This window comes from Eleutherodactylus coqui, chromosome 3 (assembly GCF_035609145.1).
Source record: "Eleutherodactylus coqui strain aEleCoq1 chromosome 3, aEleCoq1.hap1, whole genome shotgun sequence".
NCBI lineage: Eukaryota > Metazoa > Chordata > Amphibia > Anura > Eleutherodactylidae > Eleutherodactylus > Eleutherodactylus coqui.
The window spans coordinates 153,511,636-153,529,787 of record NC_089839.1 but is presented as its reverse complement, the minus strand read 5'-3'; the positions used below and the strand labels follow the sequence as shown (position 1 = coordinate 153,529,787).

The 18,152-nt window shown below is 43.1% G+C and overlaps 1 protein-coding gene across 1 annotated transcript in view; it reads left to right on the top strand.

Moving 5' to 3' along the window:
* Positions 1–18,152, top strand: part of SUN2 (Sad1 and UNC84 domain containing 2) — a 55,658-nt gene that overhangs the window by 22,385 nt on the left and 15,121 nt on the right. Inside the window, exons 6-13 of the mRNA XM_066596384.1 lie at positions 2,899–2,976; positions 6,182–6,275; positions 8,986–9,056; positions 9,606–9,745; positions 10,483–10,692; positions 10,780–10,857; positions 15,425–15,468; positions 17,050–17,212. Of these exons, the coding sequence (XP_066452481.1) occupies positions 2,899–2,976; positions 6,182–6,275; positions 8,986–9,056; positions 9,606–9,745; positions 10,483–10,692; positions 10,780–10,857; positions 15,425–15,468; positions 17,050–17,212 (878 nt within the window). The remainder of the gene's footprint in view (positions 1–2,898; positions 2,977–6,181; positions 6,276–8,985; positions 9,057–9,605; positions 9,746–10,482; positions 10,693–10,779; positions 10,858–15,424; positions 15,469–17,049; positions 17,213–18,152) is intronic.

The window sequence follows — 18,152 nt, the reverse complement described above, 5'->3', positions numbered from 1 at the left end:
TATCACCATCAGCACTACAAATATATGCAGATAAATTGTATTCTGGAATTGACCACTTATAAAATATCGTATAAACCAACATAGCAGTGATAGAAAAAATGTTTCCTTTTTTTTCCCTCCTTAACCCCTTAGTGACCACCCTATAGTGTTTTTACGTCCTGCAGCTGCAGGACGTGTATGGAGGGAGGTAGCGCCGCTATCTCCCTCCATACAGCGTGGGCGTCAGCTGTTTATTACAGCTGACACCCGCGGCCAATAGCCGCCCTCGGCCGTTCGTGGCTATTAACCCTTTAAATGCCGCTGTCAATTCTGCCAGCGGCATTTAAATCCCCGAACGCTGTTTGGGGGTCCCGCACGGCCCCCCGCGGTGAGATCGGGGGATTCGTGCAGATGTCATGGCAGCGGGGGCCTAATGAATGGCCCCAGGGCTGCCTTAGCAGACTGCCTATCAAGCTATCCACACAGGGTGGCTTGATAGACTGCCTGTAAAAAAAGCATCGCATGTTAAAGTCCCCCAGGGGGACTTCAAAGTTAAGTAAAAAAAAAAAGATCAATAAAGTTTTTTAAATTGTAAAAAAAAAAAGTTATAAAAGTTTAAATCACCCCCCTTTTGCCATACCTATTACTAAAAAATCTAAATCATAAAATAAAAATATGTATTTGGTATCGCCGCATCCATTAAAGTCCGATCTATCAAAGTAGTGCATTATTTTTCCTGCATGGTGAACGTCGTCCGAAAAAAAAAATAAAGAACGCCAGAAATACACTTTTTTAGTTACCCTTTCTTCCAGAAAAAATGCAATAAAAAGCGATCAAAAAGTTGTATGTATTCCAAATTGATACTATCGGAAACTACAAGACATCCCGCAAAAATTGAGTCCTTGCACAACTACGTCGACGAAAAAATAAAAAAGTTATTGCGCGCACAAAATGACCGCAGAAAATAATTGAAAAAACTTAAATATCTTAAATAAAAAATACAAGTACTACAGCAAAAAAAAAACTATATAAGTTTGGTATCGTAGTAATCGTACTGACCCATAGAATAAAAATATCAGGTCGTTTTTGTTGCAGTTTGTGCGCCGTAGAAACAGGACGCACCGAAAGATGGCGGAATGTCATTTTTTTTTCCATTTCTCTCCGCTAAGAATTTTTAAAAAGTTTTTTAGTACATTATATGGTACAATAAATAGTGCCATTGAAAAATACAACTCGTCCCGCAAAAAACAAGCCCTCATACAGCGACTTCGATGGATAAATAAAGGAGCTACGATTTTTTAAAAGGGAGTAGGAAAAAACAAAAATGGAAAAAAGCAAAAAAGCCCGGTCTCTAAGGGGTTATATCACCTATATAATAACATTTATTAAATTTTTTTTAAAAATCAACATCTCTCCTGTAATCTATATTTAGTCTATACTATCATTTGTAAGACATTGGGAATAATAACTATGAACCTGACACCCAAACATCGCAGTGTGTAACACCCTGCATAACAGACAAGACACGTTAGGGGAATCAACTAAAATAAAAACAGACTTTAGCCACAACAAAAGAGGAAATTATAAAGCCTCAGGGGTTGATTAATGAACAGAACTCCTCCGAGTCTTGAAACACCATCCAGTGGTACCACTGTGTACCTCTTGTGTACCTCTCAATGACGCTGTAAGGTCCTCCATCTCCATGATCCCTTTAACTGTATGAAGCCACAGTGCCACCGTAGGTGGAGCCGCCTGTCTCCAGAGTCTAGGAATGCAGACTAGGAACGCGCTCACCAAATGGCACCCCACTGATTTTTTTTGTACGTTAATAAGGGGATGTCGCCATGATGTAGGAGGAAGAAGGCTGGAGATTTTGGTAGGTGGTAATGCGTGAACTTGAATGTAACCCGCCACACCTCCGCCCAGAAGTCCACCAGCACAGAACACTTTCTGAAATATGGAGCAGGGTTCCCTGTTCCATCCCGCATCTCCAACACTTTGGGAGACTGACAGGAATATCTTATGCAGGTGGGAGGGCACCCTGTACCACATGGATAGAACCTTGTATCCACATTCCTGAACCCTACTAGATATTGACGAGGAATGTGTGATTGTAAAAATTCTTTCCCTTTCCTCAGGAGTGAGTGTCATCCCCAGGTCCTCTTCCCATCCTTGTATGTACCCCAGCGTGAGGTCTCTGGCTGTGTGTTAAGTATGTTATATACTCTGGATAGTGTGCCTGGAGGGACCTTCTTCACAACAAATCTACTCAAACTGCGTTTTTGGATGTGAAAATGTACTAGGCGTGAGGGATATGAGAAGAGATATAATTGTTCTAACCATATATTAAGAGATTAATCGGCACAAAATTTAGAGTAATAGCTCTTTTACACAGAAAGATTATCGGTTGTGTAATCGTTCGATCATGCAGAATTGAAGATTGTTCAGCGTAAATGTAGCCAACAATCGACGGACGAATGTCAATTTGTTCACTTTTCATTCACCGTTGCTTTTATGCACACATATAAGCCAAATAATAATCGCCCCGTATAAACAGGGCAGTTGTTCATCTATGAACCACTGCCTGTTTACTCTGAATGGAGGTGGGCGGCCGGAAGAGATCTCTGGCATGCTCCCCCTTTAATTTAGTGAGCAATTACTCCGTTGTAAAAGCACAGGAGCGATAATCTTTGGGACAACGGTCGGCGCGTATGTACCATGTAATCGTCCCGTGTAAAGGGCCCTGAGAAAAACAAAATGAGTTTAAAGGTAAACATTTACTTTAACCAGATGCTGTATTAACTACTTGAATCTTTGTTACTACTAGTACTAAGATTTATAAAGAATATTAATTTGCTGCGATATGTTGTTGCACTCCCAACTCTTGTATGACAAGCAAAATCTTATTTCTTCCTCTAGGTTATTCTCATTCCCAGAAAGGCCATATCCATTTGTCTCAGTGGAGAAGATGGATTCACCAGTTGTTTTCCTATCCAGGTAGAGACATTTTGTAATAATGACACATTGGGCTGTTAGTAATAGCTTATTACTGCAGATATACTTAAAGGGGTTGTCCCGCGATAGCAAGTGGGGTTAAGCACTTCTGTATGGCCATATTAATGCACTTTGTAATATACATCGTGCATTAAATATGAGCCATACAGAAGTTATACACTTACCCCCTGCGGTGTTGGCGTCCCCGTCTCCATGGCACCGACCAAAGCTGCCTTCTCCCTGGATTAGACGCGCTTGCGCTGAAGGGGCCGCTTCGGCGTGCTCGCGCCGCACAGGTCTTCTGCGCATGCGCAGAAGACCTCTGCAGCGCGAGCACGCCGGAGCCGGACAGAAGAGAGCAGACAGCGCAAGCGCGTCTAATCCAGGGAGAAGGCAGCTTTGGTCGGTGCCATGGAGTCGGGGACGCCAGCACCGGAGGGGGTAAGTGTATAACTTCTGTATGGCTCATATTTAATGCACGATGTATATTACAAAGTGCATTAATATGGCCATACAGAAGTGCTTAACCCCACTTGCTATCGCGGGACAACCCCTTTAAGTAAAAGGTCTACTCAAAAATGAAATTAGTTGTTCAGGCTCTATTAAATAAAGTTTAAAGTGTCCTTATCTCTTTCTCCTGTCCATTCTGACAGTGTGGAGAGACATAGTGGCAACTTCCGACGAGTTTTAGATGCAGTTACTTTTCAAATTAATGTGAGCTTTGCACAAAACTATTCAAACATTGTGCGGCTGACTTAGGAACTGTACTGCCCAGCTCACTCTCTATATAAAACCTACAGTGAAAGCAACCAGGTTGAAATTTTTAACCAGCTGCGAGGTAGCAGCTCTTTCACCCATATGGAATCATTAAAGTTTCATATTTTAGCAAGGCTTTCTGTCTTGGCTTTGCATACATTATATTTTTACAAGGAAGCATTCATTACATGGACCGTACAGTATAGATACAAGATTGCTGTGTAAGAGGAAACGTGGATTATGCTGATTAGATTTTACCAGTCTAATACTATTGTCTCTCTAGGACAGAGGTGGCAAACTTATGGCACGTGTACCAGAGGTGGCACATAGAGCCCTCTCTGCTGACGCGTGCATCGACAGTTCCTCACCGCGGTAGTGAATACTGGCCGGGGTGCTGCAGCTCCCCGGCTGGTATTCACTCCGCGGCGCTGATCCCAGGCGCACTCAGTGACGTCAGTGTGCACCGCGGATCCTCCTATCCTCTCCTCCTTGGTTCCGCGAGAGCAGAGGGGATGAGGCATCTGGACACACATACTGTGGCGGTCACTATAACTGCTGAGACCACTGTGGGGGTCACTATTACTACTGAGGCTACTGTGGAGGGGGGGGGGTCACTATTACTACTGAGGCTACTGTTGGGGGTCACTATTACTACTGGAGCTACTGTGGAGGGGGGTGTCACTATTACTACTGGTGCTACTGTGGGGGGGTCACTATTACTACTGGTGCTACTGTGGGGGGGGGGGTCACTATTACTACTGGGGCCACTGTGGGGGGTCACTATTACTACTGGGGTATGTTTACATGTGGCAGAAATGCTGCAGAATGTCCTCAGCAGAAATTTCTGCATCCAAAAAGCAGTCGAAATCTGCAGAATGTCTATTTTGAAACAGTCCTGTCCTTTATAACGACGGAGGTAAAAATATGCCCCGCCCCTCACGTGTTGGCACTTTGCGACAAATAAGTGGGTTTTGGGTTGCAGTTTGGGCACTCTGTCTCTAAAAGGTTCGCCATCACTGCCCTAGATGTATAAGTAACATAAGATGTGTCTCCCAGCTACACATTTCCCATGTTTTGTTCAAAAGCTAGCTAAAATGCATGGGATCATTAGAGCTGATAACTATTGACTGAGTGACAGTTTAGCTGTTCTATTGGCTACATTAAGAGATATGAATGTATGGATATTGTGAGTTTTGTTGAGGGCATACATAGAACTCATAGACCTTATAGCAAAACTCAGAATTGAGACTCCCCACCAAATAAAATTATACTAGAGACAGCATATCTATAACACAGCAGGCTTAGATACAGCGGCTCAGCTCCATTATACCTCTAAATTATGCAGGCACCATATAATAGTCAGATACCACCTTTTCATAGTGATAGTGATTATAGTGCAGTTACTTTCAGTGATCATCTCTGGTGTTTTCTCTGAGTAGTGTTTGTTTTTCTTAATCTGGGCCCAGACCGCCATGAAGATTTCCTCGTTTCTACATACCTACCTCATCCTGCCACTACTGTCAATGCCCCCTCTATGGCCTCGAGAGTAATAGTGCCCCCTTTGTGGTTCTTAAAACTTATAGTGCACTTTCTGTATCTTCCTTTCCCTAGCTAGCAGAATCCTGCTGCTCCATTAATTTAGATAGGACTGCTGGAGATAGCTGAACACTTGTACTAGATGCTTGATCTGCAGAGTATAAAGACTTCAGATCACACTCTACTTGCTGGATTATAATTGTCCCTCAATAGAATTACATACACTATACGAATTTACAATTTATGCCTGGTTTAGACACAATTATTTTGAGCGATAATCGTTGTGTGCATTTACGGCCCAAGGTGATCGCTCAAACGGCAGTTTGATTGACAATTTGCGCTCTGAGTGGGGTATACAGAACACAAGCAGGGCCGCTTGTCTTCTGCATCCAGCTGTTCTCTTCCCGGAGTGCTCAGCTGTTATACAGCTGAGCGCTCCGAGCGGGGTGTGCAGAACACACCTATGTTCACGGAGCAGGATACCATCTGAAACAATAGTATCAGCATTATCCCGCTGTGAACTCCTGATAAGGCTGCTTGTTCTCTTTCAGCACGCTGAAAGAGAAGATTAGTGACTCGTTAACAAAAACTGCACGATGTCAGTGCTGTTAGACCCAACGATTCTCTCTCAAAAGACGGCTTTGAGCGAGAATCGTTGTGCCAAACCAGCCTTTATTTATCATCTCTATTATAAGTCTGTGATTCTATTCTCTTGTTAAGTTACAGATTTTCTAATAATCCTTATTGATTGTTTTGGGAATTGTATCTCTTTGACCTTTCAGGGTAGCTACAAATATTTACTAATAATTTAGACTGTTGGAGAAAAATTCTTGATATTACTCGTAAGTCTTAAAGTTGTCTTAACTGCACTCCAGTCTTTCACTTATCACCTAATGGTTTCACTTCCATTTTGTAGGCCATCTGTTTGGACTGTTGTACTGGTGGATTGGTACTACATGGTATCGTGTTACAACCTCTGCCTCCCTGCTGGACGTCTTTATCTTAACCAGGTTACACAACTAAATATATGTAAAATTAGTGGATCATTTTAGAATTGTAAGCTAATTGATGTATTTTTATTCCTTGCGACAAAGGCGGCACATATAAATGATCAGTTATTACACAGCAAATAAAATGGCTGCCCTGATTCACTTCTGGCCTGCATCACAATATACAGGCCCTTTACCTCAAGGGTCCATTTACCCGTAAGTTGGAATGCATTCTGTAGTGCAGGTTTTTGCACCAATAGGTCACGAACGCTGAGCTACGGAATCTTGTAATCACATTACAAATTATTTTTCTAATCAAACTATTGCAAGATTTATTCCCTGCATGTGTACAGCTTGTTTGTGTAATGCTTAAATGCACCCGCTGACAAAAGCAGGAAGGAGCAACTATAGACAGAAACCCCTAACGAGGTTTTCCAGAGAGAATACTATTGATGATGTATCCTCAGGATAGGTCATCAGTAGTTGATCATCTAGAGTCTGTTGCTCTGGACCCTGACCGATCAGCTGATTGTGCGCCAACTGACAGCGCCGTAATTACACACAGGTCGGAGCAGAAGTAGCAGAAGTCTCTGCTCTGTCCTCCGTGAAGTGGTCGGTGCTTGTAACTGCAGGCACAGCTCTCATTGAAATCAACGTTAACCGTGCCTGCAGTTTCAAGTGCCGGCCACTTCACAGAGGTCAGAGCAGAGACTTCTGCTTCGACCCCTGTGTAATTGTGGCACTCTCAGCGAGCGCACAATCAGCTGTTTGGTCGGTGTCCTAAGCGACTGGCTCCAGACAATCAACGATTGATGACCTATCCTGAGGATAAATCCTCAGTAGTATTCTCCCTGGAAAACCCCTTTAAGGTTCATTTACATGAAGCGATTTGGTACAGTATACAAGCACCAATTAATGGGATTGACGCTCATCTACGCAAGCTAATTCAGACTCCGAAGGGCTGCAGCTTTACGGGGGCTAACAATCAGAGTGTTCCAATGTTTGTTTTGGATGGTCAGCCTCTGTTAAAGGGCCTTCATACAGTAATCGCTGAAGATACTATTTTCAAAATACAAAGGTCTTTCCTGGCCATTGTAACTTGAAGCTAGATTTTCCATACATGCAACAGACAGTCCGGATCTGCAGCAAGTGTGATGTGCTGGAAAATTCAGTAAATGAACATGGGCATTTCACTGGTAAAACCCCTTGTATTACTGAAGCATATTCACTGATTGGTTGTCTAGTAGTAGCTCTTTACATCACAATGCAGTACTACATGTTCTGTAGTGATCTTTACCTTCAGATAACAGGTGAGGAAGGTTTTTTAGTCCAATATTTTTTATCAAACACAACATGATCTGGCAGTGCTGTTTTTCCTGATATTTTCCCATAGACTTCTCTATAGGCCTGAGTTAAAACGCCAGGAAAAAAAGTTACAAATGTGATTTCCCCCCCCCCCCCCCCCCCAAAAAAAAGAAGACAAAAACGAAAAAAGCACTTGTAGAAAAAAAAAGCCTACAAAGAATTTTTCATAGTACTTTTTACAAGTGTTTAACTGTTTCCTGCCCAGGATTTATATATACATCCTGGGTGAGAAGGGGTTGCCGCAAAATTACGTAGATTTACATCATGGATGACGCGAGCTCAGGGGCTTAATGATGAATAGTGAACACCATTAAAAATATATCAAAATGAATGTGGTTTTTCACCCTGCTCTCAAAAAAAATTAATTACAATACATTACGAGTACCCCAAAATGGTACCGCTAAAAATTACAGCTCGTCTCACAAAAAACAAGGTCTCGTATGGCCATGTCAATGGAAAAAATGAAAGTTTATAGTTTTTGAAAAGTGGAGAAAATATTTAAAAAAATCGTTGCAGTCTTATGTCCTAAATGGGCTGCATCGCTAAAAGGTTAAAAGCTTACAATACCTCTGTGGAAATTGCATTGAACATGTATGTAAAGCCCCATTTACATAGAAAGACTGTCAGGCCAACAATGCCCGACACTCGTCCCTGCATGTACTCACTCCCATGCTGTTGCACAGGAGCGAGTATCATTGGCTCGCAGTGAGGCAGCTGGAGGAGATTTCAGTCTTCTTGCTTCCCCGCCCCTCTCCATTCACTTAGCACAGCGGCGGTTCAGTAGTGAACGGCTGCTATTTACACTGAACGATCATCATTCAGGATCATGGCTCATCATTTAGGCTGCATAAACTCCTGAACAATGAGTGTAAACAGCAGCCATTCAGGACTGAACGGCCGCTATGTTAAGTGGATGGAGAGGGGCGGGGGAGAGCCAGAAGAGAAATCTTCTCCAGCTGTTCCGGCCCCCTGCTGGCCGCTCTGTTAGAGAGCCAGCGATACTCGTTCCTGTGTAACAGTACAGGAGCGAGTATGTGCAGGAACGAGTGTCGGGCATCATTTTCCCAACATTCATCCCGTGTAAATGGGGCTTTAGTGGGGTCATCAGGACTGCTGGCTGCAAAACCGTTATTAATGACTTGTTAATTTCTAAACCTAAAAACAAAGGTTTTACAGATATTCGTTGCCGCTTGGCTTTTAATAGTTTCCATTTTCTCTTAGTTACCATAAAATTGTGATGTGAAGACCCGGTTTTGAAGCTTTCTCTTTGTTTAAAACAATGGCTCTCTGGTTTTTATTAATACATGAATTATATTGGATACAACAAGCACATGGGAGTTGGTTACAGAAACAAATGTTTTCACAGGCATTACAGTGTTCTGAAGAAGGTCCTGCAGATTCTGTTGCTCCTTCTGGTCTTGGCACTGATAGCCACAGGCAAGTACAATGGGTAAAGTGTTTTTGTTAAGTTCAGTTAAAAAAAACTCGGTTAGCATGTAGAGCTAGAAAAAAACTGCACTGCTGCAAAAAAGGGACCGTTAGTGAATATAGTCATAAGTTGTACTTGTATAGTAGTATAACTTGTACATCTAAATGACAGGATATTCATCAGGGTGCAGTCAGCTTCTGGACAGGATGAATTTAAAGGGGTTTTACAGGGAGAATACTATTGATGTATCCTCTGAATAGGTCGTTAATAGTTCATCGGCTAAGGGTCCAACGCTCGGGAACCCGACCAATCAGCTGATTGTGTGCCCGCTGACCGCGCCGCAATTGCACAGCGGTCGGAGTCTATGTAATCAGGGCCCAAACGACAGACCCCAGCCCATCAACTATTCATGACCTATCCTGAGGATACAACATCAATAGTATTCTCCCTAGAGACCCCCTTTAATACTATTTTCATAGTTTACACTTGCGCGTGTTTCATGTTTTAATTTCTTCCACTGCATGTTATTTACGGCTCCTTTTTACATCTTCTATCAGGACTGTGGTACTTCTATCCATTTGGACTTCAGAACTTATATTTCCCAAAGGCAACTTTTTCTGGGACAGAAAAGCTATCTAAAGATGATTTAATGAGGAAAGTAGACCCAGGACCACAAAACCTACCTCTGTTGTTCCAGGTTTGTGACACAGCAATAGTTGGCAGTATTTTGACTGTTGCTCTTCATAGTCATTTAATTTTTTGTGCAAAAAGATTAAAAATCAGTGGTATGTTTTTGGCCATCAGATTATTATTCTGTATAAGAAATACTCTTAAAAAGTAGAGGCCTTCAGGAGGAAATTCCAAATTAAAATCCCTACACAAAATTTGCTACTATAACTTTAAGTCGTAATCAAAGGAATTTCTGGATTATCGAATTCCAGAGTAAAGGAATTTCATCATAAATATACAAACCTCAGCAATTTGAAACCACTTTCTCAATTGCCACTATTTAAGGCCGGGTTGGATTCCGCATGCGGGAGGCCTACAGTGGATTCCGGCTGAGAGCCTGGCCGGTGACTCTGCGTTTTGCTGCAGAAAGTCCGCACGGATGGCGATCGCAGAAATTACATAATTAGAATCGTCTGTGTGAGACCCTCCCCTCTAAGACAGCTCTCACACAAGCACATTCCCGCATCATACAGTAGCTATACATTTGGTGCCAGTGACTCCAGTCAGATCAGAAAAGGCCCAAAGTATCCCCTGCGCTCGAAGCACTGGATACAATCCTGTCCTTTCCATCAATTCTATGGCTTCTGAATATAGCCATAATATACATCTGAGAAACTGGCCGCCACATTCTCCATCAGGTATGTAGGGTTTTTCTTATTATACTTGATCTAGACTATGTTTAATTTTTTTCTTTTTGCTCTGAAGAATGAATTCATCTCTCGCATGGAATCTCTAGAAAGGCAGGTTCAAGTTTTAGACAATGAGCAGAAATTGCTGAAGCATGGCGAAAGAAGTTCCCAAGCTGTCAGTGGCCTCAGTCGAGATGAGGTGGTCCAGGTCTTCAGAGACCTGTCTAACTCCAAGGAGGCTGCATTGAAGGAAGTCCTCTTGCAAGAAGGTGCAGCCAGAACAAAGGTAAAACCTAGAGTAAGGGTTATTTTTACTGACACAATCGCAGCATTATACTGTTCTCTGACTTGAATCCTTATGGTAATATTCTAGATTGAACTTGCAACAGTAAAAGAAGAGCAACAACATAACCTTCAGAACATACATCAGAAAATAAATCACATGTCTAAGGTAAGGCACACACTATAAGGGTGCTCCCACATGTACCGGAATGTTCTGCAGGACGCAGAGGAATGGTTCGCTATGTGGACATAGATTTGCAAATGGCTTAATTTTAAAAAAAAAATTTGCCACTCTAACCGGTCATTTATTTTTCTGTGTTTTCTTAGGTAAAAAACACTACCGCCAGGTGTTAGTGGGAAATACATAAGGAGTAATTTAAAAAACAATGTTTTTTATTTGTTGCATTTCTCTTAACTTGTTTAGCGATTTTGTCTGCATGGCACTATTCTCCCCCCCCCCCCCCCCTTCCCAAACACAACAGTCTTTAAATATGGCGGTTTCTCAGCCTGGTATAGCGCTTTTCTCCCATATACATTGGATGGGTTTTTGTTTCTATTGAACACATTTAATATGTATTGTGTTTTTGAGGCATTTTTCACATTAAAAAAATTATGTCATTTGAAGAGGATACGATTGTGTATTAGCCACATAGATGCCAGTAAGAAAACTCATAAAAAAACACAGCTGCTAGAACACAATGTTTGGAGAAAATAATGCTTACAAGGTGGTGGTGGTTTTTTGTTTTTTTTGTTTTTAAATACTGGGGTTTTTTTTTAACAATGTAAGCCTCACAAAAGCATGTATGAATAAGGTCTCAATCTGGAAATCTAGAAATTCTGCTAAAATGGCATGCAACAAAGATAGTCTCATGCTGGGTTAGCAGTTTACCTGATCTAGTCCTTGTCTTTGGTGGTTCCACGGAAAATCTGAGAGTGGTTGTAATGTGGATGCTAGATTATTGGTATTTGTCTTTACAGTACGTCCCTCATTTTGGCAATTGGTGGTGATGGCACTTTTATGGACTTTAACCTGCTGAGGACAGACCATCAGTGTTTGATTAGTTGGGGTTTAACCTTCAGAGCTCTTGTCAGTTGGCACAGTGCAGGCTCTGCAACACTCATCTGTCTCGGTGGGCATGCCTGGCACTGCCATTCATCCCATTGGAGGAGCTGCAGTACCAAGCACAACCTTCTGTGCAGATGAATTGCTGTGGCTACAAGGATACATGATACTTACAGGAGTCTGTGGCCCCTTCATTGTGCTGATCAGTGGAGTTCCCAGAGGTCAGACCCTAAAGATCAAACGTTCTAAGGATAGGCCGACAATTTTACAGTTCCTGAGAATCCAATTAGTTTAAAATGTGTGAAAATTAGTTTGATTGGAGTTTTGTAGTACCTGTGCTATAGCCTCGTTATCTTAGGGATGATAAAACTAGATTTTTGTAAAGAACATACTGTAAAATCTCTTTCTCGTCATGTTCATTGGGGGACACAGCTTTGACCTTGGGTATATAGCACCTGCTGGCTGGAGGCAGACACTAAGTAGACTAACAAGTTGGCTCCTCCTGCTTGCTATATACCCTCTGGAGGTACTCAGCTAATTAGTTTTGTACGCAAGCACTAGGAGCGCCCCAGTGGGGCTTGTTACAAAATGGTAGTGCTTAAAATAACTTAGGAGGGCGCCAGTGTGACCATAAACGAACAAAAACAGTGTCACCCTGACCAGGGGAAGAAGGCAAAGCACGACATGAAAACCAAAAAAGAACCCCTATCGGGTGGGTGCTGTCCTCCGCAATGAACATGACGAGAAAGAGATTTTACGGTAAGTTCTTTACAAGACTCTAGTTTTCTCACCTGTATAATTGGGGGACACGGCTTTGACCTTGGGACGTTTCAGAGCAGTACCCAAGGGCTTGGAAAATATAAGAAGCTGCATTTGTAAAGAAGCGTAATCAGCTCTTTAACCGCGACTAGCGTTAATGGATGCCTAGGCATCCGGCATGCTTAGAGACTGAGCATAAAGGGGCCTATGAAACTGTACCATCCCCCCCACCGGAAAAAAGCCTTCCAATGAGGCACCTGCTGTCCAAGAAATATGTGCCGTAACACAGCCTGAAAATATGATGTCTCTGGCACGGTAACCCTGCACTGCCACGAAGCAGCGCCTGTGCAAGGAACCAACCTCGGAAACCCAAAGATCCACTTGTGTTGTCGGGAGCACCAGCGGAGAGCAAGGGCGACTGAAGAATGCCACTAGAGAGAGGTAAATTTGCAAATTATGACCAAGCCCATTTGTGACCGGCTCGTCCCATGGGACTACACTTCATTAATGCGGGGTCAAGATACCACATACAATGGGGTAACGTGCAACAGGACGATAACTGCCCACTTTTGATGACAAAGAAACTTTCACCCAATAGCACCTCCCGCTTAGAAGAGAGACGAGTGGACTGGGCGAGCTTGACGTGACATCAGCACCATCAGAAAGGGGGGTGAAACTTAAAAGAGCTGGATGCCCTCTAGCAGGCAACCTACTTAAATGTCAGGGTCCCCTGGAGTCCTGACTGTAAACACCTGGCTAGGCAGGTTATTGTAGCGATAGCACCACTTTTGAAAGGTTAGTAGGAAGCACTCCAAGTGAATGCATGGGAGCTACTGCTACCGGAGGGAATGGGAGATGGAGACACATGGCTCCAAAATATGATTAGTATCAGTCTTCTATGACTGACAATGGCCACAGCCTTCACCATCTGCATGAAGCCCACAGACCCTGAAGAAGTCTATGCCTAGGGAAAAGGTGTCTGAGTTGTCAAGCCAGGATGACTCCCTACCAAGATCTCACTGCCACCGCAAACGAGATAATCTCTGCTTTATGTAAATTTTGTATTGTAGCGAGAACGCACATAGTTTGTGGTGCTGGCCCGCCCCTGTCCGCATGTCATCCTGGATCTGGACACTGCGACTAGGCAGCCTGCAGGGAACTCCAGGCGGGGCAACAGCAGACCTGAGGGGCAATGAGTCCAGAGACTCCCTGTGTGAGTACTCTTTCCAAATGGAGGGTATCACAGGTCTCAGCAAGGCCAGAGCCATGCTGGCCATTAGTTTGAACACTTTGTTCGTAAAACAAGATATTCTCTAGCTGGATGTAATCTCGTACTGTAGCGAGAGCGCACATAGTATGTGGCTCTCGCTGCCCCTGTCTGCGTGTCATCCTGGACCCGGACACTGCGCCAAGGCTGCCTGTAGGCAAGGCTCAACCCGGTCTAGAGCAAACATGCGGAGCGATGAGTAAATGGCAAATGAACACAGTACAATGTGCGGCGGCCAATACATACATGCCCATGGTGGCATAAACCAAGCCATGTGACCCTATGCAGAACACGCACAGCTACGCATAAATACTGCGCAGCGGCTATACCTTAAAGCCGCACAGCTGCTATACATTTAATGTCGCAGAGCGGCTACACATTAAAGCCACCTAGCAGCTCGCAGGCATGCCGCACGGTGGCAGTCAGTTTCTGCTGGATACATCAGGCATGCAGGAGAATGAGACTGTTCACACCAGGACTACCAGATCAGAGATACAGAAGTATGACACAGTTCACACAGAACAGAACCTGCACAGAAATGCAGGAGATTGACACTGTTCACACCAGGACGTACCAGAACAGAGCCACCAGACATGCAGGAATATAGGATTGCTCAAGAGGAAACCCCGCAAATACTGACAAGGAGCTGGTATATATATGAGCACAGACTTTAGTGATTGGCTGACTGAAGAACCATAATCGGCCAGCACAATCAACCACACCTGTGAAGTTGAGCTGCTAAGAAACATGTAGAACAGATCTCAGCAGCAAGCTCTAACACGACCCCAAGACTACAAGTGTAGGCATAACGCAAGCCGCATGGCGCAACACCCCACATGGCGGCGAATACCCTACCGCAAGCGACAACTACACGCCTGTCAGGCAGCGTGACACAGGAGGGGACTCCTGTACAGGGGCAAGACAGCAAGGAAAGCCCTATTTACTTACCTACTCCTTTTTTTTTTAATTTATTTTTATTAAAAATATTCCCCTATCTTCTTTCTTTCTTCCCTGCCTCCAGCAGGGTCCCCTGACCAGCTCCCCATACCCCATATGGAGGGGAGAGGCGGCTTCACCGGAGGACCTATGGCTGGCAGGCAAGTAATTGGATCCCAGCCATGCAACCTTTTCTTCTCCTGGTAGGAAGACAATGGACAGCAATGTCTGGCCGTTCGCCCTTCTGTGTAGGGGAAGATTGGAAAGTAATACTGCTCTGTCTTGCAATCCCTTCTTGGAGGAGGACACACACTTGCCGTTCGCCCTCCTTGTGGGGAACAGGTAGCAAGCTGCCTGGCCTGTCCCCATATCCCTGTAATCCTGAAGACCTTGATTGAAGAGGTCTGCCTCCTACAGACACTAAGCTAAAATTGATTAGCTGAGTACTTGCAAAGGGTATATAGCACGTGGGAGAAGCCAACTCATTTGTTTGCTTAGTGTCTGCCTCCAATCAGCAGGTGCTATATACCAAGGTCAAAGCTGTGTCCCCCAATGATGCAGAAGAGAAATGTATAATTTTTTTACGATATTTTTTATAGTTTTAAAAGTTGATCAACTGTTTGTGCACACTATAGGATGCGTCATGTCTTTGGAAGTTTTAATTTAGCATCTTAATAATCTGATTTATATTGCTATTTTTAATTTCCTTAGGATATAGAAGACCAGATTTTGCAGCTTACGACAGAAGTCCAAAAGTAAGTTTGAGATGCAATCATAAAAACTATCCAGCCTATCCAAACCTAAAAATTTAAAGGGGTTTTCCGGAACTTCAATTTTGATGACTTATACTCAGAATAAATCACAAGTCCAAAATATACAAATGTATCAGCACTAGGGATGAGCGAGTGTACTCGGAAAAGCACTACTCGCTCGAGTAATTTGCTTTATCCGAGTATCGCTGTGCTCGTCCCTGAAGATTCGGGTGCCGCTGCGGCTGACAGGTGAGTCGCAGGGGAGAGCGGGCGGGAGAGAGGGAGAGAAAGATCTCCCCTCCGTTCCTCCCCGCTCTCCCCTGCAGCTCCCCGCTCCGTGCCAGCACCCGAATCTTCAGGGACGAGCACAGCGATACTCGGATAAAGCAAATTACTCGAGCGAGTAGTGCTTTTCCGAGTACGCTCGCTCATCTCTAATCAGCACTGAAATCCCCTTCATATAAACATCAGCAGAATGCAACAGAACATCTATATGGGGTTGATCCGTCCCAGCTTCCAAATCAGAGTTAGCTGACATTATCCCTGAAGTCCTATGTAATTGTTGTGTTTTTAACGGGACTGTTGTGTATTATATCCAATGAAAGCGGGTTCACTCATGTATGCCGTAAAGAAGCAATCTATTTCCGAAATGCGTTGTATCCATTCGAATTGTCATTATGTTTGTTTTTTATTATTTCTGTAAACATGGAGTTTTATCGTCGTCTGCGCAGACTATCTGCGGTAATACGCGGAGATTGAAAGGCATGTTGTTTCAAAGTTTTCTTCACACCTGCGGGTACAAATTGCGTATTCTGCGAGTGGAAGAAAAATCGCAGCTTGCTCTATTTTACTGTGGATTTACCACAGATGAGCTTTATTGATGTCTATGGATGCGTGCGACCCGCAATCCAACCGCAATTAACATTGCGTATGAGCAGCAGAATCACTCGCAAATTGCTAGGATACCAGATAGAAAAGAGAGAGAAAAAATATATTTTGCCTAGGCGATGTAATGCTTGTTTCTGATGTCATTTGATATGCTGTCCATATGCTTACCTCCGTGCCGAAAACCGCACACATACGCGAACACTTGCAATTCATCTCCGCGATCTCTCATAGGTCTTCCGCTACAGATATCTGCAAACAGAAACCGACCCGTTCGTGCGAGCCAGGCCTTACTGTTTCTCCTGTAAGATTCCCTACACTAGTTGAATCTCTACAGAGGGATCCAGTATATGGCACCTTTGAAGTGCTAACATCAGGCATGAGCATGTCTGGAGGTTATTGTCCGGTACCGATGCTTATAGTGTGCCCAGCCATGAAGGCGCAAACTGCGTGATTACTGCACCTCGCACTTCTCCGACAGATCAGGCAATGAGGTTTGGCAGTAGTCAACTCTAGGTGGAAAAGCTTTTTTTCTCTATTCTATTGATATACTTCAATAATATAAGCTTATTACCATAAGGGAGCGATGCCATGCTGCGCCACTTTTAATTACAAATTTTGATACAAACAATATATTTATATTTTTGTATGGAATTGACTGTCATAAAGTGGGCACTCGGGGGTCTTCTGTCTTTGCAGCTCTCCTCAGAATACGAGAAAACTCTTTGCTGAAGATGTTGGAAAACTGGAAACAAAGCTTTCGAGTCTTCAGCAAGAATTTGAGACCCTGAAAAAAGCTCAGTCTGAACTTTCCCTGCAAATGAGAACGGTCCCTGGACAAATAAGAGGAGTGAGGGATGAAGTGAGTAGTGTCTGCGTGGTTTGCCTCTTATCTGATATCTGTCATCTATCTCTCTCTCTATCTGCTTAATTTTTCTATCCATCCAAAAATGAAAGCAAAAAGTGTGTTTGTATACAATATTATACAGTCTGTTGTATTGTCCCAGGACACACACAGAGTTCTAACATTCCCCTCCTCCATGCCAGTGCTTCTATTTGCCATCCAGTCCAGTGGCAACAGCACAAGCCGGCATAGTCACACTACCCTAGTACTACTATAAATCAATTTATTCTCCCATACCAAAAAAAGACAACTATGTTTTGACCTGTTTGGTCTTTGGCAGGCTATCTTGTACCTAAAGGACCAGACACTTTTTAGGGATTTTACCCATGTGGTGGTTTTACTGTACTATTTTTTTTTTTTTCCTTCAGCTACCAAAATTATTTTTGCTGTGTTTTTTCCCCCGTGACATATAGGGCTATATTATTAGTATCTTTTTCACTGACTTATTTTTTTTCTAGTCTTTGAGTTTTATTAAAGGTAAAAAGCTAAAAAAAATTGATAATTTATTTTTTTAAACATTTATAGTTTTGTTTTTTTTAGATTAGTATATTTACACTAAATTATGGAAATAAGTTTCTCATTTTGTTTCGGACGTTTTGATATGTAATATGTATGGTTTGGGATTATAGGGCACATATGGCGACTTTTTTGGTTGGCGTCGACTTTGGGTCATTTCCTTTTTTGTGTATGTGTGTGTGTGTAATATATATAATATCTTTATTTTATTCTGTAATTTTCTTTTACTTATTTATGACCGCCCATGACCTCATGCAAGAACCCTGGGGAACATTCACATGTTTGTTTGTTTTTTTTCATTACACACTTTTCCACTGTAGCTGGGGCATCCATAGGAGCCCCTGTTACAGGGGAAAACATTCCCTTGAAGTGACAGTAGTCA